The sequence below is a fragment of the Cebus imitator genome, unplaced genomic scaffold, assembly GCF_001604975.1.
Source record: "Cebus imitator isolate Cc_AM_T3 unplaced genomic scaffold, Cebus_imitator-1.0 Scaffold1015, whole genome shotgun sequence".
In the NCBI taxonomy this organism is placed as follows: Eukaryota; Metazoa; Chordata; class Mammalia; order Primates; family Cebidae; genus Cebus; species Cebus imitator.
The window spans coordinates 112,087-130,041 of record NW_016108330.1 but is presented as its reverse complement, the minus strand read 5'-3'; the positions used below and the strand labels follow the sequence as shown (position 1 = coordinate 130,041).

General features: G+C 54.4%; 1 protein-coding gene across 1 annotated transcript in view; it reads left to right on the top strand.

Annotated features, from left to right (window-relative positions):
* Window positions 1-498: 498 nt before the first annotated feature.
* The window catches only part of LOC108298613 (ras-specific guanine nucleotide-releasing factor 1), a 46,599-nt gene continuing 29,142 nt past the window's right edge, over window positions 499-17,955 (top strand). Inside the window, exons 1-8 of the mRNA XM_017521262.2 lie at window positions 499-879; window positions 2,810-2,935; window positions 4,488-4,658; window positions 5,532-5,638; window positions 6,126-6,238; window positions 8,545-8,605; window positions 14,655-14,758; window positions 16,189-16,273. Coding sequence (XP_017376751.1) covers window positions 735-879; window positions 2,810-2,935; window positions 4,488-4,658; window positions 5,532-5,638; window positions 6,126-6,238; window positions 8,545-8,605; window positions 14,655-14,758; window positions 16,189-16,273 — 912 coding nt within the window. The 5' untranslated portion in view covers window positions 499-734. The remainder of the gene's footprint in view (window positions 880-2,809; window positions 2,936-4,487; window positions 4,659-5,531; window positions 5,639-6,125; window positions 6,239-8,544; window positions 8,606-14,654; window positions 14,759-16,188; window positions 16,274-17,955) is intronic.

Below are 17,955 nucleotides of genomic sequence, written 5' to 3'. Positions count from 1 at the left end.
ACTTTCAGCGTCCCCTCCCCCTAAGTTTACATGTAGGGCCGCTCAAGCCCGGTGGTGGGTGGAAAGGACCCTGGGTTTAGAGCAGGAGGCATCAGCTTCCTCATTCCACAAAACATGCTTGAGGACCTCTCCAAGGATGAGGTCAGAGCGTGTAGGCGAGCGCAGGCCCTGTGTGGGGTGGAGGGAGGTTTCGCACAGCGCGCAGGTCAGGGGACCCTTGGCACTTCAGGACAGATGCTGCCGCTGCTGCTCTGAAGGGATGTGCAGGGGAGGGGAGCATAGAATCCCCACATCCTTTCCCAGACTGCGCAGAGCAGGACCCTTGGCCCCAGGCCGTTGAATCACATGGTCCCTGCTCAGAGGATCAGCTCAGGTTTGGGTTTCAGGGATCATGAGAATGAGGGGTCTGTTGCTACCACCCCACGCCCCACAGGAGACAGCCCCCAGGCCCAGGCAGGCAGGCAGGCCCACGCTGACTGTCATTTGCACCCCGCCCTCCCTGCAGGTCGCTGGAGCTCCTGTTTGCCAGTGGCCAGAACAACAAGCTTCTGTACGGTGACCCCCCCAAGTCCCCGCGCGCCACCCGCAAGTTCTCCTCACCGCCACCCCTGTCCATCACCAAAACGTCGTCACCCAGCCGCCGGCGGAAGCTCTCCCTGAACATCCCCATCATCACCGGCGGCAAGGCCCTGGACCTGGCTGCCCTCAGCTGCAACACCAACGGTTACACCAGCATGTACTCGGCCATGTCGCCCTTCAGCAAGGCCACGCTGGACACCAGCAAGCTCTATGTGTCCAGCAGCTTCACCAACAAGATTCCAGATGAGGGTGATACGACCCCGGAGAAGCCCGAAGACCCCTTGTCGCTCAGCAAGCAGAGTAAGTGACCATGCCGTCGAATCTGCCTCCCAGCTTTCCAGCCCTGCTGAGGCTCAGCCTGGTCCAACGGGGCCTCAGGGCTGCTCTTCCTGCTCCCCTGGGGAAGGAAGGGGGTCCCACCAGGCAGATCACGGAGGCAGCACAGAGTCCGGGAGGTGCAGAGAGGGGAGGCAGGCAGAAAACTCCAGGGCATCGCCACATTGTAGATGAGCATCAGTTCCCATGATGAGCAATTCAGGCGTCCCCCTGCCCCGACCACAGCACCCTCCGGCATCCCTGTGTTTGTCCGTGTCTGCAGAGGACGTGGCCTCGGCCAGGAACATTCAGGTTTCGGGAAGGAAGAGGTCGTCAGTAGCTCCCGCCCCCTGGGATTCAGTCTGGCTGAGGACCCAGAGCAGACACGGAAGTGTGGACACCTGACATGGATGGGATGTGTTAGGGGGTGCTCGAGAGGCACAGAGGTTGGGGCGGGAACACCATTGGAGGCGTCAGAGAAGGCTTACTGGAAGAAGTGTTTGATCTCGATTTTTACCAAGAGGTAGGGAGAACATTCTAGACCATAGGAGTAGGACGTGAATGATTAAGGAGCAAGAAAAGGCCTGTGTGTTCCGGGGCGCTGCCGGATGCCAGGCAGATCTGGAATGCTGAGTGTGAGACAGGGGCCGGAGATGACTCCAGGACAGGCTGGAGCCTCCCTATTCTCGGGTTCCTCCTGACCATTCTAAAAGCGTCAGGTCTGGTTCTGCCTTAGATCAGATCAGACCACATGCTGGATGCCACCAGCGTTGTCCCGGTGAGCACACGAGAGCATGGACGCAGCACACACCCACATGCAACCCAGGGCTGGGCAGATGCCCCAGGCTTTCAAGAGAAGGGTTTCTCTCCTCTGAGCTGGCAAGAGAGAAGGCAGAGGGCACCGCCAAGCAGAGGGCACAGCTGGGGCGAGATAAACCCTCCATCAGGCTCCATACTGAGTAACACTCACCGTGGTGCAGTCAGCAGCCAAGGAAATGGCCTACCAGAAATTTCATAATTTCACATTCTGAAATGTAACTCAAGGCAGTCCTGAGAAGTTGTCTTGATTCAGCCTTCTTGACGAGTGATTCAGGAGCCCATGAACCTGATTGTGTGCCGGACTCTGTGTGTGTGTGTGTGTGTTTGTGTGTGTGTGTGTGTGTGTGCACGTGCGTGTGTGAGCATGTGGACATTCTTTTCTAAAGAGAAGACCTGTGGCTTTCTCTGGGTTCTCAAGAAGATCACATGCAACTACACCCACTTTCTATGTGGGTAAACTGAGGCACGGAGCAGTTAAGAGTTTCTGATCAAGACCTCATTGTGCCAGACTTCAGCTTTTAATATCCATCAGCTTCCCTGTGGTGTGTGAACCATGAGTCTCCCAAGATTCGGAGGCCTCTATAATTAATTGTCCAAGCCAGGACATTTTAAGAGTGACCAGGGCATGGGACAATAGGTAAAAAGTAGAGTAAACTGGACCAGATGGTGGTCACCTTAAGTAAGAAGCTTCACCAAAGAAAAAGAAAAAGAGACCGTGCCACTCAAAGTATGGTCCGTGGACCAGCCATATGGCCATCACCTGGAACTTGTTAGAAATGCAGACTCTCAGGCCCCACCTGAGACCCCTGAATCAGAATTTGCATTCTAGCAAGATCCCTGGGTGTGTCTGGTAAGGTTTGAGAAGCCTGATGGAGAAAAAGCCACCTTGGAGAGTGTGACAGTGCTCATTAGCAGGAGAAAGGTTCTGATAAGTCCTGTGGGAAACAAAGCTGTTAAACCTTCTTCAGCGGCTGTATCCCAAGCTTACTCTGTTTTGTGCCAGTAAAATTTATGTAGACATAAATTTTAAAATCAAATATTTAAATTTTAAAATTAAAATGGAGAAAAGTAAAATTCTTTCTCTCTTTTCTCCCAGGCTCAGAAGTCTCCGTGAGAGAGGAGTCAGATATTGATCAAAACCAGAGTGATGACGGTGATACTGAAACATCACCAACTAAATCGCCAACAACACCCAAATCAGTCAAAAGCAAAAATTCTTCAGGTACAGTCACCAGTTCAAAACCACAAATAGATTTCCAGTTTGGGAGAGGGCAGCAGGTCAAATCAAGTGAAGGCAAGTGGGTGTCATCCCTTATGCTTTATGAGTGACGCCTAAAAGCAGTAACTTTTCTGATATTTCATAACCCTCCCCGCGCCCCAGGGGAAGGGACTGTGGGCATTGGGACATTGTCTGGGTAGATTCTGCTCTTTAACTCAACCAAGTCACCCTCCCAACTTCAAACAAGACTGCCTTCAGCCCACCCAGCACAGGAGGGGAGGGAGGCTCAGTGTCTAGGGCTCATTCATGGAAGATCTTGATTCAGAAGGTGCTTCTCAGGAAGCAGGCTCTGTGCAGGTCCCTTTCATCACCTTGATGACTTTGGAGAAAGGCCAGGTTTTTCAAACAAGGGGAAAGACTCCGGTTTTCATAAAGCCCTTTCCGCTATACAAGGGGGCTCTCAGATACTTGATGGTGTGAGGGAGCTCCTGGGGGACTCACCTCCCAGGCGGTCCCTCGTCACACAGCCTTCCCCAATGCACCTGCTCTCACGTGCAAACGGCAGCCGGCAGCCTGAACTCCCCACTATCCAGGCCTTCAAAAGAAACCCCATAGGTAACAGGGTCACATAGCTTTAGAGAGAAACTGCCTGGAGGCACTGCAACCTTGTCACAGCTGCTCAGACACAAAAACAGAGCTCATGGGGAGCCACATTTCAGAAATAAGCTTGGGGTCCTTAAAATATGTCATCTGTGCCTCACAGCATCAATACTGCTGCTTTGTCTAAAGTACTCTGGATTGCTTTCCAGAGACTTACAAGATGAAATCAAAGGTTTCGGGAGTAGGTTTCTACTGTCAGTACAACTAGAAATTATTCTTATTGTTATTATTACTAACAGCAGTCATAGACCATGGCATTTATATGGCTTTTTACCTAATACAAAGAACTTCCATCTGTGTTATCACCTTTAATCTTCATATCCACCTTTTGAAGTTTTCTCCCTATTATTCAAAGGAGATTACTGAAACTCAGAGAGGTGAAGTGACTTGCCCAAGGTCACACAGCTAGTAGGGGGTCGGGGAGAATTTCAGCTCAGGTGGCTGGACTCCAAAAGCCATCCTGTCTCCGTCCCACTGAGCGCACGAGCCCATCAGTGTGAATTGTTACGACGTTGGACAGGTTATGCGTTAATCTCAAGTAGATGAGAGGGTAAGAAAACTCAAGACGCTGCCCTCGGGCAGGCGCGTGCCCAGCTGGACCTGAGAGGTGACGGGGTTGAGCACAGCAGAAGGATGGAAGGGTGACTGAGACCTTCTTCAGAAGGGTGCTCTGAAGCAGGAGCGTGCTCCCCTGCCTGGGACAGCCCTGAGGACGTGGGGCTGTGACTCTCCCCAGAGAGACCCACACACACACCAGCACCACCCCCCATGCCTGGTGCCCTGAAGACAGCCTGCTGGCTCTTGAGGCTGGCCTAGCCTCGGGACCCCTGATTTTCGAACAGCCTGAGGAGCTGGGACTAGGGACAGCTGAGACTTGGTTCCCTCCTCTCTGCAGAGTTCCCGCTCTTTTCCTATAACAATGGAGTCGTCATGACCTCCTGTCGCGAACTGGACAATAACCGCAGTGCCTTGTCGGCCGCGTCCGCCTTTGCCATAGCAACTGCGGGGGCCAACGAGGGTACCCCAAACAAGGAGAAATACCGGAGGATGTCCTTAGCCAGCGCAGGTATGTGGGGCGGTCTCCGCTCACAGGGTCCTCCCCAGGGTCAGCCCCAGTGGCAGGTGATAGCAGGCATGGCCCCAGGGACTTGCTCTGCTTTGGGTGTTTAAGGCGTGCTGCCGATGGCACAGGTGGGTCCTGTTAAAGCACCCACCCCCAGGGAGCTCCCTGCTTCAATCAGTTACGCTCACTCACTGGACACGAAGTTTCCCGAATCACTATTTTGACTTTGGCACCGCCTTCCATTTATGGAGGTGCTGGGTCACAACCCCCACCTCCCCGCACTATTGGGGCTCTGTACACACTCCGGGCCTGAGCCAGGGTCACTGCGCATCGAGACACAGCCCACCCTGTCCCCTCCTCGTTCAGCTCCCAACTGAATGCCGTCCACCCTACCCCCAAACTCCCACCCTGCAGGCCTTTGCCAGTGCTGACCCTCCTGCCTGGAGGCCCCTTCCTTCCCACCCATCGCCCTTTGCTACTTGGCCAGCTTCTACTCGACATAAAGCCCATTGCTCATGGGAACCTCTGTTCCTCCCCATGCTCCCACCTCCCACTTCCTAAGCAGAGACTGGAGTAGGGGCCCCTGTGAGCTCTGATCCCTGGGGAGGGCCTTCGTAGCTCTGTCTTGGGAGCTTACCTGAACCTTCCAGCAGCTCCTGAAAGATGCAGGGGTCTGGGACAGGCTGGGCATGCATGGACTGTGTCCCCTGAGAAGACATGGCATCTGTGCAATTGGGCGGACACTTGTTGTTAAATATGTTACTATCCCCCTGCCCTTCGCCCTCTCACCCCAGCTCAGCCAGATCCGAAAGGCAAATCCAGACTAGTACCAAGCTCTGTTTCTCCTCCTCCTCTGTCCATTCTCCCATCTGCCAGGGTTCCCCCCAGACCAGAGGAATGGAGACAAGGAGTTTGTGATCCGCCGAGCAGCCACCAATCGTGTCCTGAACGTGCTCCGCCACTGGGTGTCCAAGCACTCTCAGGTGGGTGGGAGCCCTCCCTGGGCAGGCTGCTGGGGCCCACCGGGCAATGGCCCCAGGAACCAGCTGCCTTCCAAAAGCAGCTGCGGGCAGAGTGAGCTGATGGCTGACAGTGGGGCAATGGGAGTGAGGGAGCTCAAGTGTGCCACCCTGATGTTCCGAGAGGGCCCTCTCAGATTCCCTAGAGGGGAACCAAGGACGTGGAAGGGATGAGGGGCCTCTGTCTGTCCACCCTGCCTGTAGCAGGGATACAGGTAGGTTTGTGACTCCCTGGCCGGGGGTACAGCCAGCTGGAGGATGGGCTTTGGTCTGGCCCCAGTGTCTTTATCTAAGATTCTCTAGGCCTGGAGAGCCTCTCGTGCCCTGCCAGGAAGCCAGCGAAAAGGAAATGAGGCAGGATAGAGACTGCAGCTCCCTCCTCTGCCTGGGCGCAAACTGCAGGGCAGCTCAAAAATGGTAACCAGAGCTGCCCATCACACCTTCCTGGCAGGACTTTGAGACCAACGATGAGCTCAAATGCAAGGTGATCAGCTTCCTGGAAGAAGTTATGCATGACCCAGAGCTCCTGACGCAGGAGCGGAAGGCCGCAGCCAACATCATCAGGTAAAGGCAGTGTGTGCTTCCTGGCTCAGGCCTGCCTGCTGGGACAGGAGCCCTGCCTTCTGCCTCCACGTGAGCAGGTCAGAGGCCAGGGAGGTGAAGAGGGTCCTTGGCAGGAGGGACAGCCCCAAGTAGCAGTGCTAGGTAGAGGTGAGCTCTTGGGGGTAAGCTCAGGGCTGGGTGAGCCGTCTGTCCTTTCCCCTCTCCCCACCCTGCACTAGTCCTTGATCTCTTTGAAGGAAGAACCCAGCACACTTCTCCACGTGTGTCTACCACTGCTAACCCCTGTCTAGCCTGTGCCATCCAATATGATAGGCACTAGCTACGCAAGGCTATTTACATCTTAATGAAAACGACATCAAATGTGAAATTCAGTTCCTCAGGGCCATGAGCCCAGCAGTGTCAGCTTCACCCCTGGCATGTGACTAGCCACTCCTGCGCTGGACGGTACAGGGTGTAGGATGCTGCCTTCACTGCAGAGATCTATTAAAGAGTGCTGGCGAGGCCTAGTTTGTAGGCGCTCAGGGAGTGTCTGTTGAATTGAATTCAGTTCAGTCGTTCCCTCTCCTGGCAGAGATCAGGGTCAGGCAGCCCCATGTCTGAGCTGGCTCAGCCAGTGACTCATGTGACCGGAGTCAGTCCCCTCTCTGAGTCTCATCCATAAAATGGGTGAACAACGCCCACTTCAAGGCTGGGGTGAGGTCATGGGTGTCCCTTCTACAAGCTGTTAGGTGGATGGTGGGTACCCACCGTCTCAGCCTGTCTGCTCCCAGCCCAGCCCAGGTGTGAGGGCTTGGGCCACACCTTTTCTCCTCACCCCTTGCCTGGCCCCAGCCTCCCCAGACTTTCCACCAAGGCCTGCCTATGTCCAGGGTCCCCAGCTCTCCTCCCCAGCCAGGCCATTGAAGTCCCATGCTGGGGCCCATTCTTCCCTCAGGCTCACAGTCTAGAATCTCTTTCAGACCTCCCCATCTTCAATACCCACCCCCAGTGCCTATGCCCCAGCACACGTGCACACAGAGGCAGGAGTGTGTGCACACATGCACACACATACACACACATGCACACATACACATGCATACACATGCACGTACATGCACACACACACATGCACACACAGGCACACATGCATACATACACATGCACATGCATGCACACATACTTGCCCGTGCAATTACACATATGCACACACATGCCCGTACATGCACACGCATGCATGCATGCACGCACCATGCACATGTACACATGCACATACACATGCACATGCATACACATGCACACACGCATGCACAGATGCACACGTGCACACATTCACACGCACACATGCACATGCACACACATTCACATGTGCACACACATGCATACACGCGCACACACGTGCACACAGCCACTGCTCACAGTCCTGCCGGAAGGCCTCAGGAGTGCGCAGAGCCCCCCCCACCCAGCATATTGATCAAAGCCACCCTCGGAGGGGGCCTGTTCCCTGGGTGCAATGAAAGAGCTGCCTCTAGAGTTCACAGCCCCGGTTTGGAGTGTGGGCCCACCGTGCCCCAGCTGTGGGACCCCAGGTGAGGCAGTTCCCTGAGGGGCCGTTTCCTCAGCTGTAAGATATACATGACCCTGCCTTGTGCCAGGCTGATCCGGAGAGCCGCTCCCCACAGCCCCAGCAGCCTGCAGGCCCCTGACCGTCCCCACGCAGCCCAGGGCCGGCTCTCCTGTGTCCGCAGCCTCTGTTGGTACACGCCAGCTGCGGCTCTGAGCCCATCGCCGGGAGCGTAAGGCACTTTGGCCTGGCTTTGAGGGTCCACCCTCAGTCCCCACCGTGGGTACCACTCTCCTCTGCTCTCCCACCTCCAACCTGGCAGTCCGTCCTCTGGGCCTGTGGCTGCCATGCCGCTGCCTCCCCACTCCCTGTGCTCCCTTCCTCTCATGCATCCTGCCATCCATGTGCTCGCCAGTACGCCTGCCGAATGACCAGTCCCGTGCTGGCACCAGAGCTATGGGGCTGAATCAGACACATGCCCGCCCTCAAGGGCTCCCTGCTTGAGGTGGCAGAAAGACCATTCCCACACAGCCAGATACAGGAAGCCCAAGGGCTGAACGGGCCCCAGAAGGGCACCTCCTGCAGGCAGGAGGATCAGGACTGTCAGGAAAAAGAGTGTGAAGGAGGAAGGGGAAGGGGTGCTCCTGGCAATGGGGATGGGCGAGGACAGAGGGGCGTGAGAGCACAGGCTGTGCGGGGCTGCCCGAGCTGGGCAGGGCTGCCGAGAGGTGAAGAGGGCTCACCGTGCCTTCTTGTTCCTGCCTAGGACTCTGACCCAGGAGGACCCAGGTGACAACCAGATCACGCTGGAGGAGATCACGCAGATGGTGAGCCTGGCCTGCCCTCTTGCTTTCCAAGGCTTTCCTGCATGTTTTCCTGCCCAGGACTCCTGACCCAGCACAGGCATCACCTGTGTTCATTTTCTGTGGCTGTTGTGAAAAAATGCCACCAACTGGGTACCTTAAAACAAAAATGGGTCAGGTGCGGCAGCTCAACGCCTGTAATCCCAGCACTTTGGGAGGCCGAGGTGGGCGGCTCACCTGAGGTCAAGAGTTCAAGACCAGCCTGGCCAACACAGCAAAACCCCATCTCTACTAAAAATATAAAAGTTAGCCAGGGATGAAGGCAGGCGCTTGCAATCCCAGCTACTCAGGAGACTGAGGCAGGAGAATCACTTGAACCCGGGAGGTGGAGGTCGCGGTGAGCCAAGGCCGCCCACTGCACTCCAGCCTGGGCAACAGAGTGAGACTCCGTCTCAAAAAAAAAAAAAAAAAAAAAAAAAAAAAAAAAAAAGAAAAGAAAAAAGTATTCTCTCATATTTCTGGAGTTGGAAATGTCTGAAATTAAGATATGAGAGGGACGCCAGGTGCGATGGCTCACACCTATAATCCCAGCACTTTGGGAGTCTGCGGTGGGCAGATCACTTAAGGTCAGGAGTTCAAGACCAGCCTGGGCAACATGATGAAACCCCGTTTCTACCAAAAATATAATAAATTACCTGGTGGGTAATTTATTGCATGCCTGCAATCCCAGCTACTTGGAAGGTTGAAGTGGGAGGATTACTTGAGCATAGGAAGCAGAGGTTGCAGTGAGCTGAGATCGAGCCACTGCACTCCAGCCTGGGTGATGGAGTGAGACCCCCCTTCCCAATCCCATCTCAAAAAAAACCAAAAACACATATATGTATATTTGAGGGGTCGTGCTCCCTCTGAAGGCTGGAGGGGAGGCCCTAGTGGCGGCGTGAGAGCTGGCGTTCACCCCAGGTCAGGCTGACTCCAGAGCAAGAACTCCTCCACATTCTGTTCACCACATTACCTCATCCCCAGGAGTCGGGGAGCAGCTCACCACCTGCCCAGAAATTCTGGGACCCCAAAGAAAGAGCTGTGAGCACCACAAACAAATCCAAGCTAATAGTGGCATTCCACACAGAGTAAGGGGACGATGGTCTTGTGCACTTCCAGGGTCCCGCTACAGCCCACTGTTCTCCAAGTCAGTGATACGCACCCCAGAATGAATGGCAAGCCACCCAGAGCCCTGGGCCCCTGCATCTCGGCCGCAAGGGATGCTCAAGACTGATTCACTCTGACCGCACCACTCCCACCAGAGGCAGAGATTGTCCCATGCTGGCTCAGCCCCTTGCTGGCTCAGTGATCTTCAGTCTGCTGGAAATAGCCAGCGTGGGGACTTGGGACTCTGGGTTCTAGGCCCCTGCTGCCCCCACGCCTCCCACGTTCCCCTCCTGGTTCCTGGAAGGGATGAGGGCACCTGTGAAGCTGTAAGCACTCTGCCACACTCTGCCCCCAGAGCAGCGCGGCAGGGCTGGGGCCCCAGGAACCCACACGTGCCCCTCAGGCAGGGAGGTTGACGGTGCCCAGACCCTACTTCCTCCAGACTGACCCTTTGGAGCCAGAATGCTTTGTAAACCCCGAGAGAGAAGTGCTCCTCTCGGCACTCTGGGAGTCCTCACGGGAGCCGGCCGCACTCTGCTCCTGTTTCCCAGCAGGTCCCACCTGGAATGTTTACCCATCAAGGGCATGAGGGCCCCTTGTTCCTTTGTGAACAGTGTGAGGTTCTTCCAGAACAAACAGCCACCGAGCTGCCCCCTCTTGTCCCCAGTTCCAGGGTGTTGCAGATCCGGGCTGCGAGGGCCCTGTGGCCTCACTAGAGACAGTGAGGATTTTCAAAAGCCTGTAAAAGCTGGAGGAAGTTGTCAGCTTTGGCCTCTGCTCCAGGGCCACCCTCTCTCCCAGGCCACCCCAGAAGGGAGCAGAAGGAGCCATCCACCCCACCCTGACCACATGCCTTCTTCTGGCCTCTGGCACTGGTGCAGGCCTCTGGGTCTCAGCGCCAGGGCCACTGGGCCATAAGCCACGCAGCCCCTTGAGCTCACCCTTGGCCCTGACAGTTCAGCCATCCTTGGCCCAGCCCCAGGGCACCAGGCAGGAACCTCATATGGGAAGGTGGCTGGGCCGCCCACCTGTATTTATTCAGTCAGCTGCTTCAGAGGCTGAGGGTCCCCTCTCTGTGAACACACAGGGGATCCCCTGCCTGGATTGTCTCCCTACAACCCAGCAACTCAGTGGCCTACCATTCTCCTCTCTGCGTCCCCAAAGCCTTCATGTCCCCAACACCCATGCTCCTTTCTCCTCTCTATGTCCCCAAAGCATTCATGTCCCCAACACCCATGCTCCTGCACCTGGGTTTCTGTACACACCGCTCCCTGCCCAGGACAGCTCTGCCAAGAAACACTCACCGACAGCCACCACACAAACACACACACCCCACACACACACCACACACATACCACACACACACCACACAAACACACACCCCACACACACTACACAAATACACATACACTACACAAACACCCCGGAATCCCACACACCCCACACACACACACCAGACACCACACACACACAGCATACCACACATACACACCACACATACACACACCACACACACACACCACACAAATACCACACACACACACCACACACATACCACACATACACACCACACAAACACACCACACACATGCCCCACACACACACCACACACACTACACAAATACACACATACACTACACAAACACCCCAGAACCCCACACACCCCACACACACACACCAGACACCACACACACACACACCACACCACACATACCACACATACACACCACACATACACACCACACACCACGCATACACACCACACACCACATACACACACACTACACACATATCACACACATGCTACACAAATACCCCAGAACCCCCACACACACACCAGACACCACACACACATACACACCACACATCACACATACACAGCACACATACACACCACATATCACACATACACACCACATACCACACACACACCACACACATACAACACACTACACACACATACTACACACACACGCACATTTCCCACACATCCCACACACACACCACACATACCATACCACACACACCACACACCACACACACCACACCCCACACACCCTACGCACATACCATACACACACACACACACACAACAACCCGCACACACACACACACACACACACACACACACCAGACACCACACACACACTACACATACACCCCGGAACCCCCACACACCCCACACACACACACTAGACACCACACACACACACCACACCAAACATACACACCACACATACACACCACATACCACACATACCACACACATACCACAACACACCCTACACACACATACTACACACACACACATTTCCGACACACCACACATGCCATACCACACACACACCACACCACACTACACATACACACAGACACCACACACATCCAGAAAACACACATACCACACCACACACACACACCACACCACACATACCACATATGCACACATCACCCACACAGGCACACACCCCACACAAACACCACACACGACAGATACCACACACACACCACAACACACACCCAGCAAACACATACACCACACACATACACCACACCATACACACATCACACCACACATACACACCACATATCACACATACACACCACATACCACACACACACCACACACATACACTACACTACACACACCATACACACACACCCCACACCATACACACACACGCCATATACCACATACACTACACACCACAGACACACCACACATACACACAGACACCACACACACCCAGCAAACACACATACCACATCACACACACATACCATGCACACAGCACTCACACCACATACACACACACTACACATACACACTACATACACACACCACACCACACACACCACATGCACACACACACCCACACAGGCACACACTCCACCACACACACGACAGATACACACACACCACACACATACACACCACACACATACACCACACCACACACACCACAGATACCATACCACACACACCACAAACACATGCACACATTACCCACACAGGCACACATCACACACACACACACACACCACACACACGACAGATACCACACACACTACATACACACACCAAGCATACACACCCAGCACACACCACACACACCACACCACAGACACACATATACTACACACACCACACACAGACACTGCACACACCCAGCAAACACACATACCACAGCACACACACACCTCCCAACCACACACCACACAAATCACACCACACAGCACATCACACACACTCCACGCACACAGCACTCACACACACACCATACCACACACATATACACTATACACACACCACACACATCACACACACACACACCACATACACACGTCAGCCGCACAAGCACACACCACACACACACCATAGATACCACACATGCACACATCACACACACATACCACAAATACCACACATGCACACACACACCACACCACACACATACCACACAGATACCACAGATACCATACCACACACATACCACACACACCACATAGACATGCACACATTACCCACACAAGTGCACACCACACACACCCCACACACACATACACCCAGATACCACACATACACACCATGTACACACACCACACCACGTACACCCATCACCCACAGGAACACACCACACACACACCACACACATCACACATACCACACACATCACACACCACACACACACACCCCACATACACATGCACACACTGCACACCACAAACACCCCGTACACACCACCCACACACCACACGGCACACGCACAGACACACACAAGCTGTTTTTCCCCCATGGTCCCTGCTTTTCACATGACTCGGACCCCCTTAGGCTGGGCACCCTGAGGTCAGGGCTGTGTTTCCTGCTTTCCTATCTCAGTGTGTAGCAAGGGCCTTGGCGCAGACCTCAGAGCACGTCTGCAGAGGAAATGGGAAGGGAGACACTTAGTCTGGGAGGGATGGCCCCCCCTCCTGGGAACCAGGCAGATGGGCTGCCTGCGGGGGCTCAGCCCGGCTCCCGGGACTTCTGGGCAGGGTGAAGTGAGCATGAGAAGGGGAAGTCAGGAGGCATGCGAGGCAGTCATCCCGGAGCACCTGCTGCCCGAGGGTTTGACCCCTCTCCTCCTGCGTGACGCAGACGGGCCTGAGGTGGTGGCCGGGGGATTCTTGTCCTAACTCATCCCCTGGTGAACACAGGCTCCCCGCAAGACCCACACAGCCGTCCCTTTCCCCAGTGCCCTCCAGCACCCCGCACTCGGATCCATCAGACATTCCACGATGGTGTCCAACTCACTGGCCTCCCCATGCCCACCTCTCATCCCTCTCCTACTCTGGCCACCACTGTCCCCTGACTAACGTTTCTCTGGGGATTTTCTCTGATCAAAGGGCCCAAGTAGTGGACACGCTCAATGATGGTGTCCAAGGGTGGCCCCTGGGGGCCAGAAACACAGCCTGAAGCCCAGGACTGTGGCGAAACAGCTGCCCTCTGGGTACAGGAGCTACCCAGGAGCTAATCACACCTAGGAGGCCACACCTGCTAGTTTCAAAAGGAAATTGTGTAGAGCCCATGGTGGGCTCAGGCGGACCCTGAAGGGAGTGACCAGGCACATCCTGGAGTCAGACGACCTGGGCTCCGGCCCTAGTCACCCGCTTCCAGCTTTGCAGCTCGGGCCCATGGTTCACCTCTGGAGGTCTCTGCTGTCTCATGCCTGTGCTGGGGTAATGGTCGCTCCCTGGCAGGGTGGGTGAGGGCAGTCTCAGCACTGGCCTGCACACACCGGCACAACAGGATGGGGCCATCTCCCTCCATCCCCTTCCCTCTACCTCCCCTCATCACCCTTCGTCCACCCGCCCCCCTGATTCGAGACAGCTGAGAATCCAGGAGGTGGGCCTAACTCAAAACCTTGCTCCCCTAACCCAAAACCAGGCTGAAGGCGTGAAGGTTGAGCCCTTTGAAAACCACTCGGCCCTGGAGATTGCGGAGCAGCTGACCCTGCTGGACCACCTCGTCTTCAGGAAGATTCCTTATGAGTAAGTGTTGCAGGTGTCACCCCGCCGCCCTCCGCTTCCCCCAGCCCTGCCTTAGATGGCACCCCGGAAGCATGTACGGTGAATTTCCAGAGCTGCACAGACTCTCTAGAGCTTGAAACAACAGTGCCTGGGTCGGCAGAATGAGGGGGAAGCTCTATTTCTGTTCTTGCCCCCAGGTTCTCTCCTTACCTGTCAGCTACACACATACACACTTTTCTGGAAGCATCTCTAACTCAGAGCTCCTAGAGAGTATCTAGAAAAGAGCTTGTGTTCATGTGTGTATTCACATATACCTGTGGGAAAATGCGCACATAGGCATGAGCGTGGGCGGGCGTGTGGGTCCAGTGGCCTCCAGGAGCTGACTTAGGGGACAGGTGTGGACTTTGAAGCAAAGACCCAAGGCCTGCTGTCACCTGCTCTGGCCTCAGTCCTCCCTGGTGTCCATCACAATTATTCTACTTATATAATTTTGTATCCCTCTTCCTTCATCTGACGCTATGCCAACATGTAATTTTAATTACCCTATTAAAAATAGTGTAAACACTAATTTTAATAAGTACGCAGCATTCTCTCACAGTGTGTTACTAAGCCCTGAGGCTGTTTTCAGTCTTCACCTTTACATTTATTGCTGCAGTAAACATCCTTGTAAAAATATGTCTCTGCATTCCTAACAATGGTCCCTGGATGCTTTCCCAAAATTGGGCTCTCCTGATTGGCATCACTGCGGGGTTTTTGACCTCAGCCCCACCTGGCACTCTCCCCAGCACGGGTGCTGCCTCACATAAATAGAGAGGGCACTTTGGAGACCTGTGACATCTCCCGGACGTAGAAGCAGCCGATATTCTGGATCTGTCCCTCTAGGAGGAGAAGCGGGATATGTTTTCAGATGTGATCACCTCCCCTGGCCCCTTCTGCCCGCAGGACTCTGCCGAGGTCTCCTCTTCCTGTCACTTGGCGACGTCACCAGCCTGCGGCTTGGCTTGCAGGCTTTTTAAGCCTTTTATCCGCCCCTTTTTTGTGGTATTCTCTTCCCTCATTCTGTACACCAGCCGCTGCAGTGACTAAAATGTGAATTCTTCCTGGCAGAAGATAAGATTCATAACAGAACCTTCTGTCCGCCACACCTCACAAGTTATCTATCACGTGCCTTCCCACACCTTATTTCAGCCTCCCAGTACCTGTGAGGAAACGATTGCCATTATTCCCATTTTACAGATGAGGAAACTAAAGCCCTGCGCCATAAAGGCTTTGCCTCAGGCCACACAGCTGCTGCAAGTCAGAGCTGGATTTGAGCCCAGGGTTCCTTCCCTCCAGGGCTCAGAAATGACAGCCTCAAAAAGCCCAAATACAATAAAATAAAAAGCACGGAGCAATGAAAGCGAGGAAAATCTCACCTCTGCCCCGCCTGGGTTTCCCCTTCCTTCCTGCAGGGAGTTCTTCGGACAAGGCTGGATGAAAGTGGAAAAGAATGAAAGGACCCCTTACATCATGAAGACCACCAAGCACTTCAATGATGTGAGTTTGGATGCAGCGCCACTCTCACTGGGGTTTTTCTTTGGCAAGAGCCTCAAGAGGCTGGGTAGAGAGGGGTCTGCACACCCGGCTGGAAGGAGACTCCTGGTCCTCTCCAGCCCTGCCACCCTTCGCCATGTGGCCCATGTGGCCTGAGGCTGCCTGTCCCACCTCAGTCTCTGTCTCTTCTCCTACTAAGTGGAGCTGACCATGGAAAGGTCATCCTATGATGACCTTTGGGGAGGCCACGTGAAGACACTCAGTCCAGCACTGGCTCGCCGAAAGCTCTCAGCCAGGAACTTGTGATTTTGTGATTCCTAACAGGGGTCCCTTCTCAGAGCAGGGTTTTTGGGCACTCTGTAGCCAAGGGAACAGAAATGAATGAAGGATTAGAAGGAAAGGAGGGAAGCCCTTGCTTTGCTTACTGATTTTTAACCTCGTCTCAGTATTAGCAATAGGCAGTATTTGGCTAGTCAGTGGCAGACAGCTTCCCTCGAATTCGTGCGTATTCAGAACCCTCAGAATCTCCTGATGTTTTGGCTGTCTCAGCTACCTGGGAAGTGATGTCCTACTCACTGCCCCCTTCTTGCCTTTCCTTGTAGTAAGGTGGTCTTTTGGGATGACTTTAAAGAGAATTCTCTTTAATGTTAGGAGGCCACAGTGCTGAGCAAGACTAAGGCTCCTGAAGGTCCCTGGCTGGGATCAGGATGGCCCAATATCCAGTCCTCCAGCCCCCTCCTCTAGACCCCCCAACCCCAGCTTTCCTGGGGAGCAACTGTTGAGATGGAACCAAGCACTGGACCCGCAAACTGGCCTGGCATAAGCAGCTCAGAGGGCCTGGACCGGCTCTGACCAGCACACCAAGTTCAGACGGGTCCATCTCACACCCCCAGCTCCCAGACTCCCTTCTCAGAGAAGTGTGGGAGCAGCAGAGAACTGGGGGCCAGACAGGTCCCAGGGCCTTCTGAGACACGGTTCACGTCCACAGGGAGCATTTGCAACGTTCTTTAATAAGAATATCCACTGCCCCTAACCAGGTGCCTACCTTGTGCCTAGCACTGAGCTTTTTGTGCATAGTAATTTCATTGAAGGCACACATCAACTGAAAGATGGGGGCTAGGCCGGGCACAGTGGCTAATGCCTATAATCCCAGCACTTTGGGAGGCCGAGGCAGGTGGATCACTTGAGGTCAGGAGTTCGAAACCAGCCTGTCCAACATGGCAAAACCCCGTCTCTACTAAAAATACAAAATTAGCCGGGCATGGTAGTGCATGCCTGTGATCCCAGCTACTCAGGAGGCGGAGACAGGAGAATTGCATGAACCTGGGAGGCGGAGGTTCTGGTGAACCAAGATTGTGCCACTGCACTCCAGCCTGGGCAACAAGAGCAAACCTCCATCTCAAAAGAAAAAAAAAAAAAAGATGGGGGCTGTCCTCACACTTTAGATAGGCAGAAACCAAGGCTTTGGAAGGGCAAATGCTGAGGTCCCCTAACCGGTGTGCAGTAACTCATGGCCTCCTTGCTGCACAGTGCAAATCGGCTGTGTGAGAAAAAAAGAAAAAAGAAAAATCCCTCCTAGCAATTTCCCCACGCTTGCGCAAGTTCCAACTTCTGAACCACAGAGACGGGTCTACTCCCAGCCTCGTGACAGCCCTGAGAACATTTGCACTCAGCATCCTCATTCT